This window comes from Vipera ursinii, assembly GCF_947247035.1.
Source record: "Vipera ursinii genome assembly, chromosome: 3".
Lineage (NCBI taxonomy): Eukaryota > Metazoa > Chordata > Lepidosauria > Squamata > Viperidae > Vipera > Vipera ursinii.
In genome coordinates, this window is record NC_139516.1 from 81,401,785 (window position 1) to 81,428,505 (window position 26,721).

Below are 26,721 nucleotides of genomic sequence, written 5' to 3' on the forward strand. Positions count from 1 at the left end.
CCATCTCTCAGGTCAGTCTACTTCCTAGATTTGTTATTGTAAAACTGAAATAATAACAAACATGATGCCGACTGGTGCTACAACTTTATGCATTTTCTATGCATGAGTTCATTCTAACTCAGCTGGACTTGCTTTGGAGCACAAATAGGAGGAATACACTGTTCTTCTGATCTCTGGAATCCAGATTTCTTTTTTTAAAAAAATAGATGTTTAAAATGCACTGGGTGTCCGAAGTATTATTTCATGAGTCTGTGTGTGTAAAGGCTGCTGTGTGCTGAAAAATGCTGTAGGCAAGTTGTAAGAGGACAGGTTGTGTGTGTGTGTGCGCGCGTGCGTGCGCGGACACCCACACATATCCTTTATATAAAAAACCACATTTCAGGAAATCAACCATGCCCTTTCTTAGCTCTCTGTGATCTTAAACTAACATTTCTTACAAGGTAAGGTCTTGATAAAAAGACCTTTTGATTTTGAAATATTCTGATTAATTTGCATCTGCAGAGGATAGTGCCTGGAGAAATCAGCTAGATGCATAGAACTAAAATTTCCATTTTAGTTCTTTGCTTGCAACTAACTCGGGTATTTGTTATCATGAGCAGGCATTATGATATAATTTTAAGGACTTCAGTTGGAGAAATCTGTATGTTACTATTGATGAATAGAAATTTTATTTAGTGACCCTGGATGCAGACACTGAGTAGTGTTTCCTCCACTGAGGAGTTCATGGCTAGCATGCAATTGACCCAGAGTTACCTCTGTTCCATCCAATGACCTGCGGGAAATGTCACACTTTGGACCTTCTTAGAGCTGTTGGCCCAGACCAGGGGTCGGCAACCTAAAAAAGAAAAAGAGCCACTGGGAACCGGTTCCATCACAAATTAAAAAAAGAGGGAGCCGCGTGCGTGTGTCCATGCACGCGCATGCGCAAAAAGGTTTTTTGCGCATGCGCGGACGCATGCGGCTGCCATTTTTTAAAAAATGAGATGGAACCGGTTCCCGGTTGCCCGATGGCGACGGCCCGTCTGCAAAGCTGCCGCTTTCGGCAGCTTTGCAGACGGGCCGTGGCAGCTTCCGCAAAGAGCGGCGCCCCTGCCCATTCCGAGAGGTGCGCGCGCACCTCCGCGCGAATGGGCAGTGGTGCCGCTCTTTCAGGAAGCCCGCCGCGGCCCGTCTGTGAAGCTGCCGAAAGCGGCAGCTTAGCAAACGGGCTGCGGCAGCTTCCGCAAAGAGCGGCGCCCCTGCCCATTCCGAGAGGTGCGCGCGCACCTCTCCGAACGACCGGAGTTGCACGCGCACCTCCGTGCGAAGGGGCAGCGGCGCCGCTCTTTCAGGAAGCTGCCGAAAGCGAAGGGGCAGCGGCGCCGCTCTTTCAGGAAGCTGCCGAAAGCGGCAGCTTCCTGAAAGAGCGGCCCGCTGCCCGTTCTCGCGGAGGTACGCGCGCACCTCCGGTCGTTCGGAGAGGTGCGCACGCACCTCTCGGAATGGGCAGGGGCGCCGCTCTTTGCGGAAGCTGCCGCGGGCCCGTCTGCTAAGCTGCCGCTTTCGGCAGCTTCACAGACGGGCCGCGGCGGGCTTCCTGAAAGAGCGGCACCGCTGCCCGTTCGCGCGGAGGTACGCGCGCACCTCCCCAAAGGTTTGGGGAGGTGCACGCGCACCTCCGGTCGTTCGGAGAGGTGCGCACGCACCTCTCGGAATGGGCAGGGGCGCCGCTCTTTGCGGAAGCTGCCGCGGCCCGTCTGCTAAGCTGCCGCTTTCGGCAGCTTCACAGACGGGCCACGGCGGGCTTCCTGAAAGAGCGGCACCGCTGCCCATTCGCGCGGAGGTACGCGCGCACCTCTCCAAAGGTTTGGGGAGGTGCGCGCGCACCTCCGCCCATTCGGGGAGGTGCGCGTGCACCTCTCCAAATGGGCGGTGCCACTCTCCATTTGGAGAGGTGCGCGCGCACCACTGCCCGTTGGAAGAGGTGCGCGCGCACCGGGCGGCTGGGAGCCGCAAGAGACGGCTCAAAGAGCCGCATGCGGCTCCGGAGCCGCAGGTTGCCGACCTGTGGCCCAGACTGAGGGGTTTTAATTTAATTTAATTTAATTGGGTTTTAATTTAACTTCAGGGACTGTGATTTAATTAATAGTTTTAATTGATTTTAATTTTGTATACCATGTATTTTAATTTTCCCTGTAAACCGCCCTGAGTCCTACGGGAATAGGGCGGTATATAAATTTAAATAATAAATAAATAAATAAATAAATAAATAAATAAATAAATAAATAAATAAATAAAATATCGCTTGGGGCAGTGACATTTTATATATATTAATATGTTTATATATATATTAATTAAAATATTTTTTAAAAATCTCTCTAGGCCACCTGTTACATATATGAAATTGCAGAGGGGCAATAAATATATACATAATATGTTGCATCCCATCCCTTGCCTCCTAGTAATCTTCATAATAGCTTGAGAGGTAGATTATTTTGAAAAGTGATGATGTCCTGTGTGATTTTAAATGCGAATTGAGTTTGGGATTCCTTAATTTAGGTCTAGTTCTGTTTTCTTTTTAATAACTTTCTCCATGGGTATTGATTATCTAAAATAATTCTTTGTAACTTCTGGTATCCTGAATATGCCATTGGCTAATGCAGAGCATGAAACGAATATTGTCAAGTACTAAATGTTCTGGCTTTCATACTAATTTTTGTGTGTGCAAGGTTTCTCTGATGTTTGTATTGTATAAGGCAGTACTTATGTTTAGAAGGAAACATCCAAATTAGCAAATTGTCCTGATAGTATGGTCTGGCTGAAAAATTGTTCAAATGGTTGATATGAAAATAACATGTTATGTCAGTGGAATATTCTTGAATCTTTGGGGAATGCTTTGCTCTGCTGGCCAAATGAGATATATGCTATGAGTCTTTGCAGTATTCAGATGCTAACTGAGATTAAAGATGTTTCTTTTTGATGTTCTCAGGGGAAAAATTTAGCCTGTTGGCTTAAAAATAGATAATTTGAAGTAATAAGCTGATCATAATACCTCGACACATTTTTAAAACTTTCCAGTTTCCCTCAATACATTTTTGTATTTTGAGCATTTACATTCCTATGTCATTTAATGTTGATGTTTTTAAACTGGGGAATGTCCTAGTTATGATCAACAAAAATGGGTTGCTCATCAAATATATGACAAGCTGGCAAAAAACATACAAGTCTGTAAAGCAAGATGGCCTTGCCAGCGTTTATCATCCTGCTTTGAACAGAAAGTACTTGCAAAACCTAGCACTGTTTCTTATATTCATCATCCCACAGAGCTCCTTCAGTCATAATAGCAGATAATATTATTTGGCTCTACTGTAGAGCCAAAATTTCTAAAGAGTGAAAAAAAATGACCATTTTGCTAAATAAAGCAGATACAGAAGTTAAATTGCTAAATTGTTAGATTAATGGTAATAACAAAAGGAAATAGCAATTGCAGACAGGAAGTAAACAGTAATTGCAAATAAGAAATAATGGTTTTACTTTTTCCAGCTAAAATAGTTAATAGTTAAATAACTATTAGTTATTTGTAGTTAGTAAATAATAATATCTACAAAATCTACATGTTACAATGCTTATCTCTGATTTGTATGTCATTTCATTAGGTATTGGTACTATCACTTTAAATTCACTTCAAACATTGCAATCCTTGGCTGTCACACATGTTTTACTGTATAGTTAGTAAATCACATCCATAAATTTTAAAACAAGACTCCATAATTAAGATGAATGATTTCTAAGACTAATACAGGAAGCCATTCGGAGTGCTGTTCCTAGTGACTTTTCTAGATGACATTGTGAATTATAAGTCAATATGCACATTACTGTAAAGTGAGCTTGTCTTGTATTAATAAAATAAGGGAATACTGTGATGTAGCAATATTGTGTTGGCTGGTTCATTATTGCACTTATAATTGGCACTATACCTGATGCCTTAGCATGGTGTAGCATTTATCATTTGGTAGGGCATCCTGGAAAAAAATGGAAGCATTTGATTTCACATGCAACTTCTGAAAAATAAACCAGATGCTGAGACAAAGATTTGCATTTGCATTTAATGAACTACATCACAGCAAGCAACATTGACATTAGTTCAAGCTGTAATCTGGCTATTTGCCTTTTAGTAACTGATTCTATAAGTTTCTAAGAAATGTAGCTCATTTCTTAGTGATTTATGTGTCTTTACAGCACCACCCAAAGATTACTGAAGTGATATAAAGCTTGGCTTCACTGTTGTTATTTTGGCACAATAGTTGAACAATTGTAGGAGATGCTCTAAATCCCAAGAGTGGAAATGACCTTTGTGTTAGCCAACAATGTGATTATTAATGTATCTGTTCAAAACTAAGACTAATTGTAATACTAAAATGGTTAGAGGTTATTTGGTTAGGAATGGAAGATCTGAGAATTGGGATAGATAGGCAATAAAAAGTATGTTTGGGCAGCAAACTGCTACAAATACTAATAGGAAGACCAGAAATTCCATCTGCATTTTATACTTGCTGGAGTACGTCCTATATGTAAGTGTAAATCAAAAAGAATAAATGTTTTATCAATATTGTTATATTTCTCTTTAAGGTTTTTGACTTCCATTTAGCTTTTAAATGCACAGAATAACCAACCAATCCTTCGAAACAATGAATAATATGGTGTTTCTATTTCAGATTGCTTCTATGTAGACCAGGGGTGTCAAACTCAATTTCATTGAGGGCCGCATCAGCATTGCGGTTGCCCTCAGGGGGCCGGGTGGGTGTGGCCTGGGTGGGCGTGGCCTACTAGGTGGGCGTGGCTAGAGTGCCTATGGCCTCCTGGGTGGGCGTGGCCAGCTCTACATCATTTGCATCAAGGGTGCCTATGGGGGCCTGGGCAGGAGTGGGACAGATCTGGGGGTCTCTGGCAGAAGGAGGGTCTCTGGGCCAGGGCCAAGGCAGTGGGGGCCGTTCCCTCACTGTTTCCAGGATGGCTTCACGGGCCGCATGAAACCACTTCGCGGGCCGCATCCGGCCCCCGGGCCTTGTGTTTGACATGTCTGATGTAGACCTATTATGATTCACACACAGTAGACAGAAAAAGTAGATAATAAAAATCTCTCAACTTTTCCTTCACATTCTGTTTCTCTGTTAAGAAAGAACATTTTGTCATGTAATCTCCTCACCCACTGCCTAGAGTCAAAATCCAATTTTGACTCCATTTATGGGTTTAATTATGCCCCCTGATACTGTGGAATCATAAATTTGGTGTTGATTCAAAACTTTCCACTTCCATAGAATTAGCAACTATTCCCATATGGTTTTCTGAAATCAGTTCAGGCATTAAGCCAGAAGTAATGGCTTTCCATATCCTTTAGGGAAGCATACATTTATAAATCTTTATGTACAAATGATGTACTATGCTCTGGGTACACAAATTTGACAGAGACCTCATGATGTGACAAACAGTTTGTATTATGTCCCCGTGCTATGATTTTTTATGTTGTGCAAAATTTACATTTTCCTGAAAAAATGCCATCATGGGATCCTACACACAAAATTTCCACTGTACTTCCCAAGTCTTCAGTACCATTTTTATACAACAAACTAGGGTGTGAGAGAGTTTTCCCCAAACTTCAGTGTTCCATGCCTGTACCTTGTTCACGGGCACCGTGTTCGTATATTTTTGCTCATCATATTTTCAAATATCTAATAAGCAGAAGACCGTTTTCAGACTATACCTATACAATAGCTACATGGATTATTGGGCATGATTGCAAAGTAACCCACTTCTAAGTTCTTTCCAAATCTTTATGTAATATTTCAGAAAAATCAATTATCTCGGGGGAAGGAGAAAAGGGAGATTGTGCCAATTTCAACACTTACACAAGATCAGATGTAATGAGAATAGGAGTTTCTCCAGCATGATAGATGGAGAATCCACAAATGGGTTAACTCTGTCTTCCTGCCCAATTAGACTAAGTCAGTCAAACTTGCCACGCCTCTCCTGGGCCAAGACACCTCCCAGTCATGACTTAGTCTGTGCCCAGAATAGACGTAATTTTGGCTCCCAAAATCTTGCTGAGTCGTCTCTTTTGAGTAATTAAGCAGGTCGTATATATTTTTCCCCCAATGCCTCCAGTCCCAAGAGCAACGCAGTCCAGGCCCAAGGTCACCTTTACGCCCACCGCAGCTGGGCTTCGGCCCTCAGAGGTGCAGGGAGTGTGGTCACCGTAGCAGTTTCAGGCTCTGACCTCCCAGGCGGTCGCCCAGGGATTGGCCTTACAACGTCAACAAAGGTATGCACCCAAATCGGTGGCCTCACTGACACCGCCTTATCTCCCCCAGTTGGGAGCACCAGAATATTCTGACCCTATTTCTCCTGCCCAGTCTCACAGCAGAGTATCTTTTTCTAAGGAGTACGACCTGATGGAAATGCCGCTTTTGGAGGATGAGGATCTTACTCTGGACTCTCCTCCCTTTGTTGGTCTATTCAATCTGGCGCTCTTTAAATCTCTGCTTCATAAGGCAGGCGCTACTGCTAAGATTGGTCCTGACCAGGTTCCCCATCCTGGTCCATCCACCAGCCAAGACGCAAGGCCGGTATTTTCAGAGCATGTGGTCACTGAGAGTCACATGCCCTGTCCCTCTCTCTTCCTCAACACAGTACAGAAGCAATGGGGAACACCTGGCACTTTTCCCTCTCCAGCGGGGATGGACAAGAAGCTCTTTAATCTTGACCCGGCCTTGTCGGAAGTGCTAGAGGTTCCTTCTGTGGATGAACCTCTGACTTCACTCTTCTCCTCCACGGTGTCCGGTGATATGGCTGAGATCTTGAAGGCGGAGGACAGGAAACTTTCCTTCCGCAGGACCCACCAGGCCTCAGCATGGGTGGTGAGGGCAGCCACATCCACCTCTTTCTTTGCCAGAACCTCCCTTCTCTGGCTCTGCCAACTTCAGGCCAGAGTACCCCCCGTAGGAAGTCTGAATGCACCAGGACTTAGCGAAGTTAGTGGCTGCTTTGGAGTACATGGAGGACGCATCTCTACATGCCGCCAGGTTCTTTTCTAATGCCATAGCCTCCAATGTTACCACTCACAGACTCCTGTGGCTCAAACACTGGCGAGCGGATGTTGAATCCAAGTGGCACTTGGCAGCTGCCCCTTACCGTGGTGGTCAGCTTTTTGGGGAGGCCTTGACACCTTATTTGGTGGAAAACAAGGACAAGCGTAAGGTGATGTCTCATCTTCTTAGACGGGCAGATAGACGGCCTACCCCGTATGTCTGCAGACAATTTTTCTGGTCAGGGTCAGGATTGGAGTTTGCTCAGCCCCCCCCCCCGTTTCTTTCCTCCCAGGTCTGACCATCAATTCGACCGGGAACCAGAGACAGACCCAGGTCGCAATTCCAAGTAAAGCGGCCCTTTCGAGGCACGGGGGGCCGTCCCTTCAGAAAGTCTAAATGACTTCAGAGTTGTCTCCTCAATTGGTGGCAGACTGACGTTGTTTGTTCAAAAATGGGAGACCACCATCACAGATGCTTGGGTCCTCAACACTATCAGGAGCGGTCTGTCCCTAGAATTCATGTCCGTCCCCCCAGAGCACTTCATTCCTTGTCCGCTATCAAAAAATGCGGTCAGGAAGGCTCTCATGTCAGAGGCTATTCAGCACCTCTTAGAAATAAGGGTCATAGAACCAGTCCCAGATAGGCAGCTAGGAAGATGGTTCTATTCCATCCTCTTCTTCATTCCGAAGACGTCTGGAGGATGGAGGGCAATACTCGATCTAAAGGGGCTGAATACTCACCTCGCATACAAGAAGTTCAAGATGCAAACACTGCAGTCCATCTTGGCCAGCATCAGGATGGGAGATTTCCTGACGTCCATCGACCTCACGGAAGCATACCTTCACATTCCCTTCCTTCCTGCCCACTGGAGGTTCCTCAGGTTTTGTTACAAGACTCACCATTACCAGTACAGAGCCTTACCGTTCGGCCTTTAGTAGGCCCCAAGAGTGTTTACCAAGATCTTGGTGGCACTGACCGCGCATTTGAGGTCCGTCCTCGTATGCATCCAGTGCTATCTGGACGACATTCTCATCCAGTCCCTATCGTTCCAGGCTGCTCAATCGGACCTGGCTTTGTATATCAAGACTCTCCAGGACCACGAGTTCTCGGCGAACTTTCAAAAGAGCCAGACAGTTCCCACAACCCACCTTCTTCATTTGGGCACGGTTATCTCAGGACCGTCAGGGTCCTTCAGGTCCAGAGGGAGCGTGTAGTCACCCTGGCCGTTATTTCCCAACTGTTAGGGAAGTTGGTTTCCTGAATAGGAATAGTCCCATGGGCCAGAATACATTCCAGTGGCCTGCAATGGTTTTTGCTCCTGTTTCAGAGACTGGACACCAGCTCCTCCAACCGAAGGGTAAGGGTTCCATCTTGGACCCTAAGCTCCCTCCAGTGGTGGACCTTGCCAGTGGTAGCCAGGGGCTCTTTATTCCAGGAACCCGTTCGGATCACCCTGACTACGGACGCCAGCCTGTTTGGCTGGGGGGGCGCATCTAGGGTCTCAGTAGGCTCAGGGCTGGTGGTCCCAGTCCGACCTGAAGCACAACATAAATTGGTTGGAGCTCAGAGCCATACATCTGCCCTATGCCACTTCCGCAACAGGGTGGCGAGACAACATGTCCTGGTCCTCACAGACAACGTAGCAGCAAAAGCCCATGTGAACCGGCAAGGGGGTACCCATTCCAGGTCCCTTATGGCTGAGGCCCAACTGTTGGGCTCTTGGGCAGAGACCAACCTCTTATTACTGAGGGCCGAGCACATCTCGGGGGAGGCAAATCAGCAGGCGGATTTTCTCAGCAGGTCGACAGTGGCTCACTCTGAATGGTGCCTGCATCCCGGTCTCTTCGAGGAGATATCGGAGAGGTTAGGTCAGCCAGTACTGGATCTGTTTGCTTCTCTGGCGAATTCCCAGCTCCCGATGTTTTCCTCCCAGTTCCCCTCTCCAGGGGCAGTGAGGACGGATGCCCTCCGCAGCCCTTGGCCCGGGGACTTGCTGTATGCCTTTCCGCCTCTCCCTCTGATCCTGGCAGTCATCTGCAAGTTACTGCAAGACCGGGCAGAGGTGATACTTGTTGTACCACACTGGCCAAGACGGCCATGGTTTGCTGACCTTGTGAGTCTGTCGATTTCTCCCCAGTGGAGGATTCCTTCAGATCGTGTTCCACTCAGCCAGGGAGCTCTGCATCATCCAGGACCCCAGTGGCTCCAGTTGACTGTCTGGAACTTGAACGGCTGCTCCTGACACATGAGTCTTATTCATTGGAGGTAATTACAATGATTCACGCCTCCGGATGGCCTACAACAAACAGGATCTATGACTCCACTTGGAAGAGTTTCTGTAGTTGGTGTGATAAGAACCAGTTAGATCTTTCGGCTATTACTATCCCGAGGGGCTTAACAAGGGCTTTGCGCTCAATACCATCCGCTGACAAGTAGCAGCTGTCTCCACCGTATTTACTTGGGGCAGTTCAGAGGCATTGGCTCAACATCCTATGGTACGCTCATTTCTCAAAGGAGCAACCAACACCACACCTCCAGTGGTTCACTGGTATCCCTCTTGGGATTTGTCACAGGTCTTGCAGGCCCTTACCTCTCCTCCATTTGAACCCATCAGGACCTGTACTCTGCGGTTCTTGACAATTAAGGTGGCCTTCTTGATAGCTGTCACATCGGCTAGACGCATTTCTGAATTGGCAGCTCTCTCTGTCAGACAGGACTTATGCGTTTTTCATGCTGACAGGGTGGTCCTTCGATTGGATCCCTCCTTTATTCCTAAGATCAATACCTTGTTTCATACAGCGCCGGATGTCATTTTTGCCGGATTTTTGACCTCATCCATCTCTTGCCTTGGAAAGGCAATGACACAATCTGGATGTCCACAGGGCTTTGCGCCACTATATTAAGCGGACAGCGTCTTTTTGCAAGTCGGAAGCCCTCTTTGTTTCCTTTGAACCCTTTACTATGGGGCAGAAGGTTTCTGCCTCCACTATAGGCAGGTGGATCAGGGCTTGTATTGCAGGGGCGTGCCAATCGCATTCCCTGTCAGTTCCCAGGTGTATCACTGCTCACTCCACTTTAAGTGCTGCAACTTCTGCAGCTTGGGCGACACAAGCGTCCATTGAAGACATTTGTAGGGCGGCGACATGGTCCTCGCCTTCCCCTTTTGTGAGGTATTTTAAACTGGATAGGTTTGCCTCCGCAGACGCCTCATTTGGCTGGAGAGTGCTGCAATAGATAGTGCCACAGGGTGGGACACAGGCCCAGACTGATTCCCTCCCATAGGGACAGAGCAGCTTTGGTATGTCCCATTCATGGATTCTCCATCTATCATGCTGGAGAAGGGGCGTTGTCTTACCTGAATGCCTTTTCTCAGCATGATGATGGAGAATCCACACCCACCCCTTAGTGTCTGTCAGGTCCTGTGTCAGGGGTATGGGAGCCAACACGTCAGACTGTCGTCATTTGCTTCGCCTTCGTCATGACTGGGAGGTGTCCTGGCCCAGGAGAGGCGTGGCAAGTTTGACTGACTTAGTCTAATTGGGCAGGAAGACAGAGTTAACCCATTCGTGAATTCTCCGTCATCATGCTGAGAAAAGGTGTTCAGGTAAGACAACACCCCTTCAGACTGAAGGCAAGGATAGCAAACCATGGTTTAGTCCATTTTTGACCAGCCAAGATCCTAGTGTATCTCACTTGTTGGAGAGAATATAGCAGCATGTAGAAGGATAGCAAGGGTACTAGGGGCAACCTCACAGAAATTTAAATCCATTTTTTGGCCAGTACTAGCCAAAATGGTATAATATACTATAATGACTATGTACAAGAGCTGAGGCTGCAGACATGGAAACTAGTAGTTCATAGGCTAGACCAGAGGTAGGCAACCTCGGCTCTTTTATGACTCATGGACTTCAACTGCCAGAATTCCTGAGTCAGCTATGCTGACTGAGGAATTCTGGGAGTTGAAGTCCATGAGTCATAAAAGAGCCGAGGTTGCCTACCCCTGGGCTAGACAAATTGGCTCTTTATATCTCATCCATCTTTCAAAGCCATCAAGCACCCTGTCATTTCAGAAAGGTTGAAAAGTAATCCTAAATTTTAAACATCTATTGCGGTTGTGTACTTGTCTGCAGTAAAGAGACTTGCCTAGCTAAGTTGTGTCTGAAAGCCGAATTAAAGATTAAGTGTCTGGAGACCTGAGGTTACTGCTGAGCCTGATAACTTGGACTCATCTGAATGAGTTATGTAGCTGTACTGTGGTCACAACAAGACCACAGTACATAGGAATATGTACAGTATATAGGAATTATTAATAATGCAAGTTAGCTCGAAGCAAACTGAGGAGGCATAGGGTTTAACTTGAATTTAGTGCCATTGCTAGAATTTTTTTTTATACAACCACTGTCTCTTATTCTGTGTTCTTCCTGATCGATTTTTAACTGCAACTCAACTTTTTCCCTCAAACCCTTATCCAGGAGTAATTCCTGAATTGCCAGTGTGCAGTAGATAAATGTCTCAAAGCTGGTTTTTCAAGAGGCAACTGGACTTTCTTGTTTTTCTTTGAAGACATTTCACTTCTCATCAAAGAAGCTTCTTCAGCTCTTGACTGGATGGTGGGGAATGGAAGGACTTATATCCTTTGCAGACAGCTGGTCATTTACATTCTTTTAGAGAGTGGTCGAGGCCACTTGGAAGTTTATCTGTGTCAAGGTAACCTGAGTGGTGCAAATGGGTGTGAAGCCTTCTTGGAACTGCTGAAATGGCTGTGCTGTAGAGTGGAGATACGGTTGTTCAAATTTGACCTAAATGGCCTCCTTGACCCCTCTTTCAAACCAGCAGTCCTCTCTGTCCAAAATGTGGAATTTGCTGTCTTCAGAACAGTGGCTTTTGTCTTTTAAATGCAGATGGACTGCTGAATCTTGTCCTGATGGGTTTGTTTTTCTACGATGTGCCATGCGTTTATGAAGTAGTTTTGTTTCCCAAATGTACAGATCTGCACATGTCTCACTGCATTGTACTGCATATACCATGTTCTGGGTGTTTTATCCTTGGGGTGGACAAGCTTCTGCCTTAGTGTAATCTTGGGTTTAACGTGCGCACGTATATTGTGTTGGCTGAAGATCCTCCTGAGCTTTTCAGATAGTCCTGCAACGTATGGAATGACAAGATTATTTCATTTGTTGTTCTCTTCTGTTAAGGAGGAGCTCCTGCTTTTTTGGGATTTGATGAAGGCCTAGTTGGGATAGCCACATTTTCTGAGGGCTTCCCTGATACGTTTTAGTTCTTTTTCTTTCCCATCTTTGCTGGTAGGAGGCCTTCAGCTCGATGGTGTAGGGTTCTAATAATTCCCATTTTGTGCTCCGGTGGGTGGTGAGAATCAAAATATAAATATTGATTTGTGTGGATGGGTTTTCTCTACACTTCAGTGTTAAGGCTTCTGTTCTCCTTAATGTGTATTGCACAGTCTAGGAAGGCTAGACTTTTCCTTAACATTTCCCCACGTGAATTTGATGTATCTGGCCACAGAGCTGATATGTTTGCTGAACACTTCCAATTCCTGTGTTTTGATCTTGACCCAAATATCATCCATGTACCTATACCAGTGAGTGGGTGGAATTCCTGTGAAGGAGTTTAAGGCTTTGGTTTCTACCTCTTCCATGTAGAGATTGGCCACAATGGGGGACACAGACGAACCCATGATGCAGTCGTGTTTTTCTCTGTAGAAACCTTCATTGTATTTAAAATAGGTAGTGATCAGGCAGAGGGTCCAGCATGGCACATATTTGGTCTGGGTTGAGGTTGGTTCTGTTCACCAAAGGTGCTATCTTGCAGCAGTCGTTTCTTCACTACCGTGACAGTTTCAGTTGCTGGAATGCAGGTGAAGAGGGAAATCACATCATAGGAAACCATGGTCTCAACCCGGTTTTAGTTTCCAAACCTTGCTGGCAAAGTGCTGTGAATTATTGATATAATTTGTGGTGTTGCCAACTAGAGGAGCTAATAAGGTGGTTAGAGGTTTTGCAGTGTTGTTGGTGACAGAGTTGATGCTGCTGACGATTGGTCTGAGTGGAGCTCCCTCTTTGTGAATTTTGGGGAATCCGTATATGCATGGGGTAGCTTCCCCAAGGTAAAGACAGCAATATTGTGGCTTGTAGATTGCGTTGTCCTTCAGTACGTCTTGCAAGAAATCAGTGATCTTTTTCTTGTAACTGCTGGTGGGCTCTCTTTAGCAGTGTCCTTCAGAAGACTCTTCACTTTGGCCTTGTAGTCATCTGTGTTCAGGATGACTGTGCATCTTTATCAGCTGGCAGGATGGTGATGTTTGGGTAACTTCCTAGGGATGTCACTGATCTCCTTTCTTGAATTGTGAGGTTGGAAGAGGGTGTTTTGGCACTGGCGAGGGCTGCAGATACCTTCATCCTTAATTGTTCTGCCTCTGGTTCTGTCAGTTTATTGTTCCTGATGGCTGAACTCTGTGGCTGTGAGGAGAACAACAATTGGTAGCTGTTCTGGTCTTACTGCAAAATTCAGTCCTTTGGCTAAAAAACATTATTTTCTGTTTGGGACAGATTTCTCACCCATTGGTCTGAAAAGCTCAGGAGGATCTTCAACCAACACAACATATGTGCACATTTTAAACCCAAGAATACAGTAAGGCAGAAGCTTGTCCACCTAAGCAACATGGTATATGCAGTACAATGCAATGAGACATGTGCAGATCTGTACATTGGGGAAACAAAGCAACTACTTCATAAACACATGGCACAACATAGGACAACACACCCTCTCAGTCGGAGAGTTCAGTGTAATGTAATCTTGAAAAAAAAATTATGAAGATTCAAGTTAATTGGGACAGAAATAACATTTGAAGTATAAAAGGATCCTGCTGTTCTTCTATATAGCTAATTCTGTCAGAATGCTTGACCAGATTTTATTTATATACCAAATAGATAAAATTTTATTTATCTGATAGATTTTAAAATAACAGCTCAGGATGCAAATTTGAAGTTTGAAAAACATAATTTAAGACTTAGTTCTCTGTCTGATCACAGACAGCTATGACCTATTCAAATTGTGATTTAATGAGTGGGTCCCAAGCTTTTATTATCTTGGCTCCTTTCCCTTTGCTCCTGCTCAGTCGTCAGTTGTATTTCCAAGAATCTCCCATCCTTTCTAACTTATTTGATTGTCCTGTATGTTCCTGATCTGTCTTCTTCCCGTATAGCTGTTGTCAGTGGGCAAGAAGAGTCTGGGACTTTCCCCGATGCTGATTTAAATTACTATTCACTCATTTTTGAATTGGCAGAAAACAACTAGCCTATAAATTTGCGGTTGATCCTTATCTAGCATTTATTACTTCTACTTTTGGCTTGCAACCAAAATGACTAATAGAAGTCTTCCCTGTTGGGCTGGCAGTTGATTCTGAAGTGAGGTACTTCAGGCAGGTCAGTGGAGTGAAAACAGAATTTTGAATTTGTAAGTTAAGTAAGGGGTAGAAGAGGTTGATGGTAGAAGCCTAGTGAGACAGATTGGAATATAGATGTTCTGATTCCTGATTTGATTAGCTAGTCATGGAAACAACATCCAGGTTTGAAGCAGAGTCTGATGTCTCAGGGGCTGCCGCAAAGAAGAGGGAGTCAAGCTATTCTCCAAAGCGCCCGAAGGCAGGACAAGAAGCAACAGATGGAAACTAATCAAGGAGAGAAGCAACCTAGAACTAAGGAGAAACTTCCTGACAGTTAGAACAATTAACCAGTGGAACAACCTACCTCCAGAAGCTGTGAATGCTCCAACACTGGAAGTTTTAAAGAAGGGACTGGACAGCCATTTGTCTGAAATGGTGTAGGGTTTCCTGCCTGAGCAGGGGGTTGGACTAGATGACCTCCAAGGTCCCTTCCAACTTTACTATTACGATTATGAATTCCTTCCTTAAGAGACATTGAGCAATCAATCATTCCCTAATGGGAAATATTAATACTGTCATAGTTCATCACCTCTTCTAGGCTACCCTGTTTCTACCCTGGCTTCTCTCTTTATGTATAGTGTTCAACGCACAGAATCCCCCAATATCACCACTGCTAAGAATTTGGGGAATTGAAATCCACACCTCTGAAGATGCCAAGTTTTAGAAAATGTTGTCTAGACTGAGTGACTCTACGTATATATGTTAAGATTGCACTGAATAAAACAGTAATGCATATTTTTCATATTAAAAAAGTAACCATTTCACACATTTCCCCTTTTGTTCTATTTCAGAACAATGATTCCTGTCACTGAATTCCGTCAGTTCTCTGAACAGCAGCCAGCCTTCCGTGTTTTGAAGCCATGGTGGGATGTATTTACAGACTATCTTTCTGTTGCCATGTTGATGGTTGGTGTGTTTGGTTGCACATTACAGGTAAATAAACAGGGCTCCAAGTTAAAAATTAATGATAGCATAGAAACAGGACTGTGATGTGTCTCAGATTCTAAATGTCAGTTAAAAAAAACATTTTGTTCATCTGTTCAAGTAACATAGCAGACCAATTTGCAGTAGTATTAGTCAACTTTTGGAGTAGTGGGCTCCAAGATCACATGTGGTCATTTAAGTAATATGATGTAGGAGAAGAGCAGGCAGAGCTGGTGGGGGTGGAGTTATAGATGTTGTTTAGCATCTTCAATCCTTATCTAGCACCAATTTAGTGCTAACCGTTAGTTGACTATTACTATTATTATTATTATTAATAATAATAATAATAATAATAATAATAATAATAATAATAATAATAATTTTATTTATATACCGCCCTTCTCCCGAAGGACTCAGGGTGGTGAACAGGGCAGATAGATAAAAATACAAAAATAAAAAAGTTAAAAAAAGAATTAAACGTGCCCAGCTAAAAACAATAAATACATATAATAAAATGAGAATAAAAAACCCAAACCATCCCCCATCAGGCCAGGCCGGCTTGTTCAAATAAGAATGTCTTCAGATCGCGACGGAAGGAGCGAAGATCGGGCGCCATCCGGAGCTCAACCGGCAACCGATTCCATAGCTCCGGGGCGCCCACAAAGAAGGACCTCCCCCTGGGGGCCACCAATCGACATTCTCTGATCGGTGGCAACCTGAGGAGGCCCTCTCTGTGGGAGCGCACAGGGCGGAGGGAAGTTGACTAGACTCTTGTGTATAGATTTGAATAAATCTATGTTGAAACTTTACAAATAGTCCTGATTCCTTGCTTTAACAAATATCTTTTTATTTAATTATCATATTAATGTAAGGTCTGATTTTCTACTCTACACTTGACAGCTAATAGTTCCAGTTTAATATCTGTTTTAAATTATTATAGATCTTTATAAACTTGGTACTATCCAAGTCAAGCACAAACAACCAGGACCATTGTGTAGATTGCAACATAAACAATTTATTGAAGCCTATACACAATAATCTAGTGAACTAACAATCAGCACTAATTGGCACTACATAAGGGCCAGTGCAATTCATAGGAAGGTAGACTTGGATCTTTTGTGGCAACACAAGGACTCTAAACTGATGACATGTTTAACTCTGCCCCCCAGCTCTGCTTGTTCTTCTATATATAACAAATCCTTGGCACAGTTACGTGTGTGTCCAAATGGAGTGCTCTCATAGACTGCACCAGCACCTTTGTAGTACATTGGAAAAGATTCTCAAGTATATGGCTTGAGGTCCCAGAGTTGTTTGCAGCTCCAGGTTTTGTATGCAACCCCAACAACTCTGTAAAAATTGTTACATGATTAAATCCAGCATGACAAAAAAGTTACTTAATGAATACATAGGTAGTAAATAAATATTTACTTTTGTTTTAATTTAATTTCATTAAATACAGTTTTATTTGGCCCTGATAGCTTCCTTTTGATCTAAATCTTTAGATCAAAACTAATAAGATTCATGCTCTTGGTATGTGCTAATTTGGGAAGGGGAGGGGCCATAAGTTGTTTTAAATTTATTTTTAAAGAATTAGAAAAAAAATAATTTGAAGGAAGGAAAAAGATTGTATTAAAAGATTTACAAAACAATTACGTAGGAGTTTATGAAGAAAAAACACATTCCACTTATAAGTCACTTTAGATTGGAACAGATATGAAGATAAGCCAAAAATCTCTTCACCCCATATTTCATTTGTTATCTATTAAAAATAATATAGCCTCATTATTCAATCAGCAAGAATCCATTCAGTTACTAATACAGACACACACACATACACACACACAAGTAAAACAATTCCTTTCCTTTCCTAAAAGAGTTCTTCCTTTAATTAACCCAGTAATTCATAATTTTCTCTAAAAATACCTCAAAAGTCCCTTCTCATATCATATCTCATTTCTACAAAGAAATCCTTAAAGCTTTGTCATTCAAACCTAAGAAAAATTCCATTAAAACAACATATTGAAAAACTTAATCTTTAATTCTTTTAAATATTGTCCCACAAATTAATTTCTTTTTTTCTATATTTTCTCTCAGAAACTCCTTCACAAGCTCAACACTTTGCTTCAATTTTAACATAAGCTTATCACTCTAAAAATAACAAAAAAAATTGCAGACACACATATAAATCCTTGATTGTAAAGATCAGCTTTATGAGCCTTCTTTTTGCTTTTAAAAGTCTTGATCTTTATTCTTCTTAAGTAGCTGGTTTCTTTTCATTCTCTCTTTATCTTTTCTCACAAACTCCTTTATAAATATAACACATCTTTTGTAAATCCACAATAAAAAATTGTCCAAGTCATTTTTCTAAGTTGAAATCCACATATCCAAATAACTCTTCTGATCTATTATTTGTGAGTCTTTTTTAACTATTAAAAGATCAGCCAGTTTCATTTGTCCTGTTTAACGGTTTTGCCAATATCTTTCTTGTAGCCTGTCATTTTAAAATCAATATCCAAAGTGGCCCGATTTTTGGTTGTTTTCCCTTCTGTCTCCTGTTTTAAACCTGTTATAGTAGCAATCTTAAAAGTTCTGAGTGCATTGTTGCCAAATATCCTTGAATTCTTCCAGATTTAAAATACTTTTCTGAGAGGCAAAGAATATAGTCTTTTGAAGGTAAAGTTCTGCAAAGACAAAGTCATCTAGATAATAAATTTGCCTTTTTTGCACTGACTGTTGTGAATTTTGCCTTATATTGAAATATAGTTCTCCGTATATTCCAGAGTGTTTCCTCTTTCTCTCTTACTGGAATTCATTTCCTTGGATTAAAAACAAAGTAGAAAATTCTGGAACATAACAATTTTTTAATTTCTGTGATACAAATAGCATTCAAATGCTATATATGGCATTAATCTTATTCTCTCTTTCCTTCCACACATACTACATTCTGTCTTTCTTGAATTGGCAGTCAGTAGCAGTTATATGCAAGACCAAAATACTTGACTCTAAAGGCCTGTATTCTTGGCCAGAGGCCTAGTGCTAACTAATCTTCCTACTTCTGCTTTTCCCAGTCAGTTTATGTAAATAAACTGTAAATTGTTTCCCAGATGTGAACAAAATTATTTGTGGGAGTGGGAGGTAGTGGAAACCACAAGCATATAGAGAGGGGTCTGACAGTTTGCCACGGCCAACTCACTGGCCAACTCACCGCAGGATAAGAGTTACGCTAATATCAAAAGAAATGGTGGAACAGAATCATTAAATAAAGGATGCAAAAGGAGGGACAGAATGAAATGTGAATGGCAGAGATTAAAATATTTTTTTATTTATTTTAAATAATTAAATGGAATTGTTAAATTGTCCCACAGCAAGTTATCCCACAGCAAGTTGGCTGTGGCAAGTTGTCCTGCAACAAATTGGCTGCGGTGAGTTGGCCACAGTGAGTTGGCTGTGGCAAGTTGTCCCATTCTGTATAGAGAGTAGGGGTGGAATTTGATAGAAATACTATTAAATAAAAACTCTGAATGCAAGATCCTAATGCCAATTAACTTTACCTAGATTAGACATCCAGATGTCTTCTTCTGATCTTGTGGAATCTCCAGCTAGACTGGAAAGAGGTGCTAAGAGTGGGGGAGAGTCCTTGTAGTGCAGAAAGCAGCACAAAATCCCTGAAGCCTTATCTGACCATTCCCGAGTTTTTATTTGAGACTGTTCATGAGTAGTTCTATTGCTTGTGTCTGACAGCACTCTACCGTGCTCCTTTACCTGAGGCACTGGTTTGCCTTCTGTTGTGTTTCGGCATGGCTACCATGGCAAGATACAAATTACAGATACAATCTTAACAGATATCAAGGGAAATACATAATCATCAACAGCATTGCACATATAGTGTAATATGATACTTGATGGTACTTTACATCAAGACAATGTGGCTTGCTTCGTTTTGATTCTGTAATTGGATGAATCCACCCATTATGGTTTGTAAATCTCTTGAGGTAAATAGGCTAGAGCAGGGGTAGGCAACCTCGGCTCTTTTATGACTCATGGACTTCAACTCCCAGAATTCCTGAGTCAGCTGACTCAGGAATTCTGGGAGTTGAAGTCCATGAGTCATAAAAGAGCCGAGGTTGCCTACCCCTGGGCTAGAGTGTGCAAATGAGTAAAAGGAAAATAGCAAGTAAGAACGCAAATGTTTGAATTTATACTTCTGCTCATTGCCACGTCTGCAAACAGCTGCTTCAGCTGACACAAATCTGTGATTATTCAGATCAGAAATTCAGACCAATAAGTCATTTCCAGTATCCTTATTACTAATCATGAGACTAATTGTTTAATACAAAGAATAATTTTCTGCAGAGAATTAGGGTTCACAACAAAGGATTTTAAAATACTTGTATGTATTGAAACATTCTGTAATTGGGCATTGTACTTGTCTGTGTAACCTGAAAAGAAGACTAGGACTTGCCCCACTCTAATATTTTCCCTTTAAAATATGAGGACCATCTTACATTGAGAATATTATATTGGAAGCAAAAGAATTTTTCATCTTTCTTTTTGAGGTGGGGAAGTCAACTTAAATTCACAATGATCCTTTTGATAAATATGGCAGTGTTTTGGATTGCAGAGGTAGCACTGGACTAAAGCCAAACTTTTGTTAGCCTGTGTTCTGTACCAGCCTGCTACCGGCCCTGCAGAAAAGGCAGGGACAACCCCTTTACAACTGGCAAGAGGCTGGAATTACGCCTGCCAAATTTATAGCTACAAAAACAAACAAGACACGAACCAAGAAACAGGAGCTTTAAGAAACATGAACCATCCAAGCGGTTGCCTTCAGCAAACCAGCCCTCGCAGACATTCCCCTTATATAGAGTTCAGGGCGTGGCTTCTCTCTGCCTCCTTCCGAGAAGCCCCATTGCCTTCCTCTGTTTACTCCTAATTGACTGCCTCCTGCGTCGGGCGTCCTTGAACAGGGCCAGCTGTGGGTCATCTTCATCCACACTGTCAGGCTCACACAGCTGGGTCTCCGTGGTGACCAAGTGGGAGGGGCCTGGCTGAGGGCTATCATCAGCAAGATCTTCAAAGCCCTCAGCAAGGTCTTCAACACCCCCCTCCTTTTCTGAGTCGTCCAACCCAACTGCCGAACCCACAGGCTGACCCTGAATCACAACAGCCTGGAACTTTTACCGTTTAAGCCACAACATGGACCTTTTGACTTGTACATTTCCTATAGGTTGATGGAAAATAGTTACTTGTCCTTTTCCACTGCAAGACTACCCATTTGTCCCATTTAATATGAAGTTTGGAAGGGCACAGAGCAATAGAGCAAAGTGCAATTGCAGCTGCCCTTAGTAGCTACCAGGTTATAAGGCAGGGAATAAGGCAGTCCATTCCTGTTGCTGAAGTTAAGGAGGTCTCGCCCTTAAGCTGCCAGGGTTAGTTAGCTTCATGCTCTCCTTCAAATAAATGCAGGGTTTAATAAATATACATGCCCCTGTTGGCAATTGAAGAGATACCTATAACAACAGTCCAGAACACCCATCTGGCCATTTTGATGGCAAAGAGAAGGCCCTGTGACTTGCTTCCTTGTTGCTAAGCAACTACAGGACATAGTTTGCATGCCGTTTTTCTCCCAGGCTGCCAGAATGCCCAGATGGGAAGTGATGCAGCTACAGAAGAGAAAGGAGCAAAGATGCTGTTCATTGTAAAGATTTAATCATCTGTGTCCAATTTTTCCGTTGGAAGTAAACATGGGTGCCTTTCAAAATGCTAGATTTTATAAAGGGACCCTTTGAGCGACTCATGCCACCCAAATACAGAGGCTCTTGGTTTGGAATTTTTATTCTGCATGAATATAGTGGAATATAGAATATTTGAAAGGCCCTGGTTTATGCTAATAGTCAGCCCTCCCAAATTGAATCCAGCTTTAGGAAGTACAGTTGGAAAGATGTTAAAACATTATTCATGGAAGAAAAACCAGATTTAGAGGAGGTGGTGGCTCAGTGGGTTAGGATGCTGACCTTGTCGATCAGAAGGTTGGCAGTTTGGCGGGTCGAATCCCGAGTGCCGCATAACAGAATGAGCACCCGTTACTCGTCCCAGCTTCTGCCAACCTAGCAGTTCAAAAGCACGTAAAAATGCAAGTAGAAAAATAGGGACCGCTATGGTGGGAAGGTAACAGTGTTCCGTGCACCTTTGGCGTCTAGTCATGCCGGCCACATGACCACGGAGATGTCCTCGGACAAGCGCTGGCTCTTCGGCTTTGAAATGGAAATGAGCACCAGCCCCTAGAGGTGGAAACGATTAGCACACATGTGCGGGGGGAACCTTTACCTTTTTATTGATTCTCTGCTCGTGGCTTGAAAACTTATGCCTTTGAAACCATCCATGCTTCCAGTCTGAAACCTCAGACTGTGATTATCTGCCAAATCTACTAAAAGATTCATCTCTATATCTTTCAGTATTTAAGCCACCATATTTATGTGTCTCTTTTCCCACAGTCTGTGGTGAAATGGAGACTTGCAGACTTCAGATAGCAATATAAATTGCAAGAGAGGGGAAACATTTATAACTTGCCCTGAATGGAATAGGCTAACAAATATATACATGCAATAAAATCTATAATGCTGGAATTTTCTTTGTTCATATTATTATTTAGTTCCAGGACCAAGTGAAAAGGATAAATAGCCTTTGAAACAGGTGGTCATGTTGAAATGTTGGTGGCCAGAAGATTATAATAGCACTGTGGTTATGATTTTTACACATAACTGAGGTCTGCAGAGCTTCTGGTGATTAGGGAGGTGGAAAGATTCAGATTCCAATATAGAAATTTTGTAGATTTCAAAATCTGTAGGCGTCTGACCTTTTCTTCCTTCACTAAAAGAGAAACTTGCCTCAAAATGTATTCTCAAAATACAATTTTTGTTTGTGTGCATTTCAGGTGATGCAGGATAGGATCATATGCCTTCCCAAAAGAGTCCAGCCTTCTCAGAATGTATCTCGCCTTCTTAATATGTCAGATATGGACCCCAGTGCAGCTCAGTTCCTTCCACCCAAGCCATCCACACCTCCTGCCACTGTTGAAATGAAGGGCCTAAAGACTGACTTAGACCTCCAGCAGTACAGCTTTATAAATCAAATGTGCTACGAACGTGCCTTGCATTGGTATGCAAAGTACTTTCCATACCTTGTCCTTATACACACGTTGATCTTCATGCTGTGTAGCAACTTTTGGTTCAAATTCCCAGGGTCCAGCTCAAAAATTGAACATTTCATTTCCATTCTGGGGAAATGCTTTGACTCGCCTTGGACCACAAGGGCTTTGTCAGAGGTATCTGGAGAAGACTCTGAGGAGAAGGACAACCGGAAGAACAACATCAGCAGGTCAAACATGGTCCAGCCTAGCACAGAAGGCAATTTGGTCAGGACACAGTCTTTAAAATCTGTATCTGAAAAATTCATTGTGGATAAAGGAACTCCGGGGGCTTTGGATAAAAAAGAAGGAGAGCAAGCTAAAGCATTATTTGAGAAGGTGAAGAAATTCCGTCTCCATGTTGAGGAAAGTGACCTACTGCATGCTATGTATGTTCGCCAGACGGTGCTGAAAGTGATCAAGTTTCTTATTATTATTGCATATAACAGTGCACTTGTTTCAAAAGTTCAGTTTACAGTAGATTGCAATGTTGACATTCAAGACATGACAGGATATAAGCACTTTTCTTGCAATCACACAATGGCACATCTTTTTTCTAAACTCTCATTCTGCTACTTATGCTTTGTGAGTATTTATGGACTGACGTGCCTTTACACTTTGTACTGGCTGTTTTACCGCTCTCTGAAAGAATATTCTTTTGAATATGTCCGGCAAGAGACTGGAATTGATGATATCCCAGATGTCCGGAATGACTTTGCTTTCATGCTCCACATGATCGACCAGTATGATCCTCTTTATTCGAAAAGATTTGCTGTGTTTCTTTCAGAGGTCAGTGAAAACAAACTGAAGCAGCTGAATTTAAACAATGAGTGGACTGCCGATAAACTCAGGCAAAGATTGCAAATGAATGCCCGTAACTGTTTGGAACTGCAACTGTTTATGCTGTCTGGACTTCCTGACACAGTCTTTGAAATTACAGAGCTTCAGTCCTTGAAACTTGAAATTATTAATAATGTCATGATACCAGCTACCATTGTGCAACTTGACAATCTCCAAGAGCTCTCCCTATACCAATGTTCTGCAAAGATCCACAGTGCAGCCTTGGCATTTCTAAAAGAAAACCTGAAAGTCTTGAATGTCAAGTTTGATGACTTCAGAGAACTTCCACCTTGGATGTATGGGCTCAGAAATTTAGAAGAATTGAGCTTAATTGGTTCCTTATGCCATGATATTTCCAAAAATATAACTTTGGAGTCTTTTCGAGAGCTTAAGAACCTTAAAGTTCTGCACATTAAAAGCAACCTGTCCAAAATCCCACAGTCTGTAGTCGATGTTTCAAGTCACCTTCAGAAGATGTGCATTCATAATGATGGCACTAAGCTAGTAATGCTCAACAACCTGAAAAAATTGGTCAACTTGACAGAATTAGAGTTAGTGCACTGTGATCTAGAGCGCATTCCTCATGCTGTTTTCAGCCTTAACACTCTCCAGGAGCTAGATCTTAAGGAAAACAATCTGAAATCTATAGAGGAAATTGTTAGCTTTCAACACCTTAGAAAACTTACAATCTTAAAGTTATGGCACAACAGTATAACCTATATCCCTGAGCACATAAAGAAGCTCACTAGCCTAGAACGGCTTTCTTTTAGTCACAACAAGATAGAGGTTCTCCCATCCCACCTTTTCCTATGCAACAAAATTAGATATTTAGACTTATCTAACAATGACATACGATTCATCCCCCCTGAAATTGGGGTTCTACAAAGTTTACAGTATTTTTCAATTTCTTGCAACAAAGTAGAGAGTGTGCCAGATGAGTTATACTTTTGCAAAAAAATCAAGACACTGAATATTGGGAAAAACAACTTGTCTATTCTTTCACCTAAAATTGGAAATTTAGTGTTGCTATCCTACTTGGACATTAAAGGAAATCACCTGGAGTTTCTTCCCCATGAACTTGGTGACTGCAGAGCTCTTAAAAAGAGTGGACTTGTGGTTGAAGATACCTTATTTGAAACTCTGCCTTTGGATGTTAGAGAACAGATGAAGGCTGAATAATACTTTCAGTACTTAGTACAAACTTTCTGCCAAATGCCTCGTATATAATATGCCTTCAAGTCTTGTATTTTGACGTATTTTGACATTTTATATATGGATCATTTTGGAATATATGTATTACGTATAAACTATATTTATATAAGTTTTCTTTTTCTAACCCCCCCCCCCCATTTTCATGTTTACATTTTTTTTAAATTATAGCCTTGTATGTTCCTACTTTTTACTCTGCTTTGTTGAGATCAAATTGCTGGCATCTGCCTTAAAAAATGCCCTAGGACAGACATGTCAAACACAAGGCCCGGGGGCCAGATCTAGCCCCCGAAGTGGTTTCATGTGGCCCACGAAGCCATCCTGGAAACAGTGAGGGAACGGCCCCCCACTGGCTTGGCCCTGGCCCAGAGACCCTTCTTCTGCCAGAGACCCTCAGATCTGTCCCACTCCTGCCCAGGCTCCCATAGGCACCCTTGATGCGAACAATGTAGAGTTGGCCATGCTCACCCAGTAGGCCATACACACCTCTGGCCACACCCACCCAGGCTATACCCACCTAGCCCCCTGAGGGCAACCACAATGCTGATGCGGCCCTCAATGAAATTGAGTTTGACACCCCTGCCCTAGGTCATATGAAGATCATCATCTTTAAAAATAAATAATCTAGGTAACATATTTAAGTAGAATAATTTATGGTTGCTGTAGCAACTGTGATTCTTTCTATTCTGCTTTTTAAAAATCACCTAAATGCTTTAAGATTGCAAAAGTGTTCTTTATCTTGTTTATTTCCTAGTTGCAGGTAATTGTGGCTTCTGCAAGTCAGATTGCCCTGTCCTTGGGACTTCTTTATAGCAAAACAGTAAAATAATCTATCATTGATAAAATATACTTCTTCACTGATGACCATTCTGTGTTCTTAAAACCTATGCTGCTATTGCTGGCAATAGAACTTATTCTTTAGAAGATTGAATTAAAATCGCACTTTAGCTAGAATACAGTTTTATTTAAATTTCTTTTGAGTCTCTTGACTCCATATTTAGTATTCTTAGTTATAATCAGAACATGAGTCTGGAGATTATGTTCTGACACTACAAATCTTTCTTTCATATCTCCTTTTATATGTTAACTGATTCCTAAATCTACATTAGTAAATCTTTGTAGATTGAAAACAGATATGACTGCACAAAGCAGTTTCCAATCTTTCTATCATGAATACCTTCATAATCATCTAAGGTTGCATCTACATCATAATTATAATTACAGAGGAGGGAAAGATCAAATTTTAATAAGGGTTTTTTTTCTCAGTCACGGTTTCCCACAAAGATTTTTATAGGAATTTGACTGGGAGTGTTAAAAATCATATTAATTATTTCCTCTGCTTCCCTCACTTTTAAGAAAGTACAACATCCTAGATTCCCGTGAAGTGACAAATGTGTGGTTGTGAAATATTTTGGACTTGATTTTCCATGAAAATGTAGCATGCAAATCAATTATTACGGTAGTAAACAAAGTCATGCAAGTCACGAAATAAGGAATTTTTAGCCTTACAAAACTATTCATGCTTGGCTGGAAAGAAATAATTCAGTTCAGAAGGATTTATTTCCAGTATGTTACAAAGAAAATGGAATACTTGCTTAAACATAGCCCTGCATTGTAGAGAATATGAAGTCTTCCCTGAACGTAGTCATTACAGATGCAACTTGCCCTTGAACATCTATCATTAAAATGCTAGGTGGATTAGTTTTAGAGCTATGCTTTGAGGCTACAAGGTGTCCACAACTAATTGCTTGTGATTGCAATCAAGCATCATAGTAAGTCTTAGTTTATTGTAATGGGAAAAAATAATAATAGGCTCAGGTTTACACACCCTTCTCTCCTTTTCCATCATGGCCAAAAGTTGTTTTGTAAAAGAAGCCTAACATGAAACAAGAACCCAGCTAGAGGTCCTGGGCAGGGCAGAAATAGAGATTCTGGGTGGGCAGGAATAGAGGCCCAGGTTGGTGCACAGATTTAGGCCCTGGCTGTTAAGCAAGTAGAGGCCCTGGGCAGGACATGAATGGAGTCTCTGCGGCAGG

At 42.4% G+C, this 26,721-nt stretch overlaps 1 protein-coding gene across 1 annotated transcript in view; it reads left to right on the forward strand.

The window, feature by feature from the left end:
* Window positions 1–24,790, forward strand: part of LRRC8C (leucine rich repeat containing 8 VRAC subunit C) — a 35,348-nt gene extending 10,558 nt beyond the window's left edge. Inside the window, exons 2-3 of the mRNA XM_083359322.1 lie at window positions 15,318–15,459; window positions 22,385–24,790. Coding sequence (XP_083215448.1) covers window positions 15,322–15,459; window positions 22,385–24,655 — 2,409 coding nt within the window. The 5' untranslated portion in view covers window positions 15,318–15,321 and the 3' untranslated portion in view covers window positions 24,656–24,790. The remainder of the gene's footprint in view (window positions 1–15,317; window positions 15,460–22,384) is intronic.
* Window positions 24,791–26,721: the final 1,931 nt, after the last annotated feature.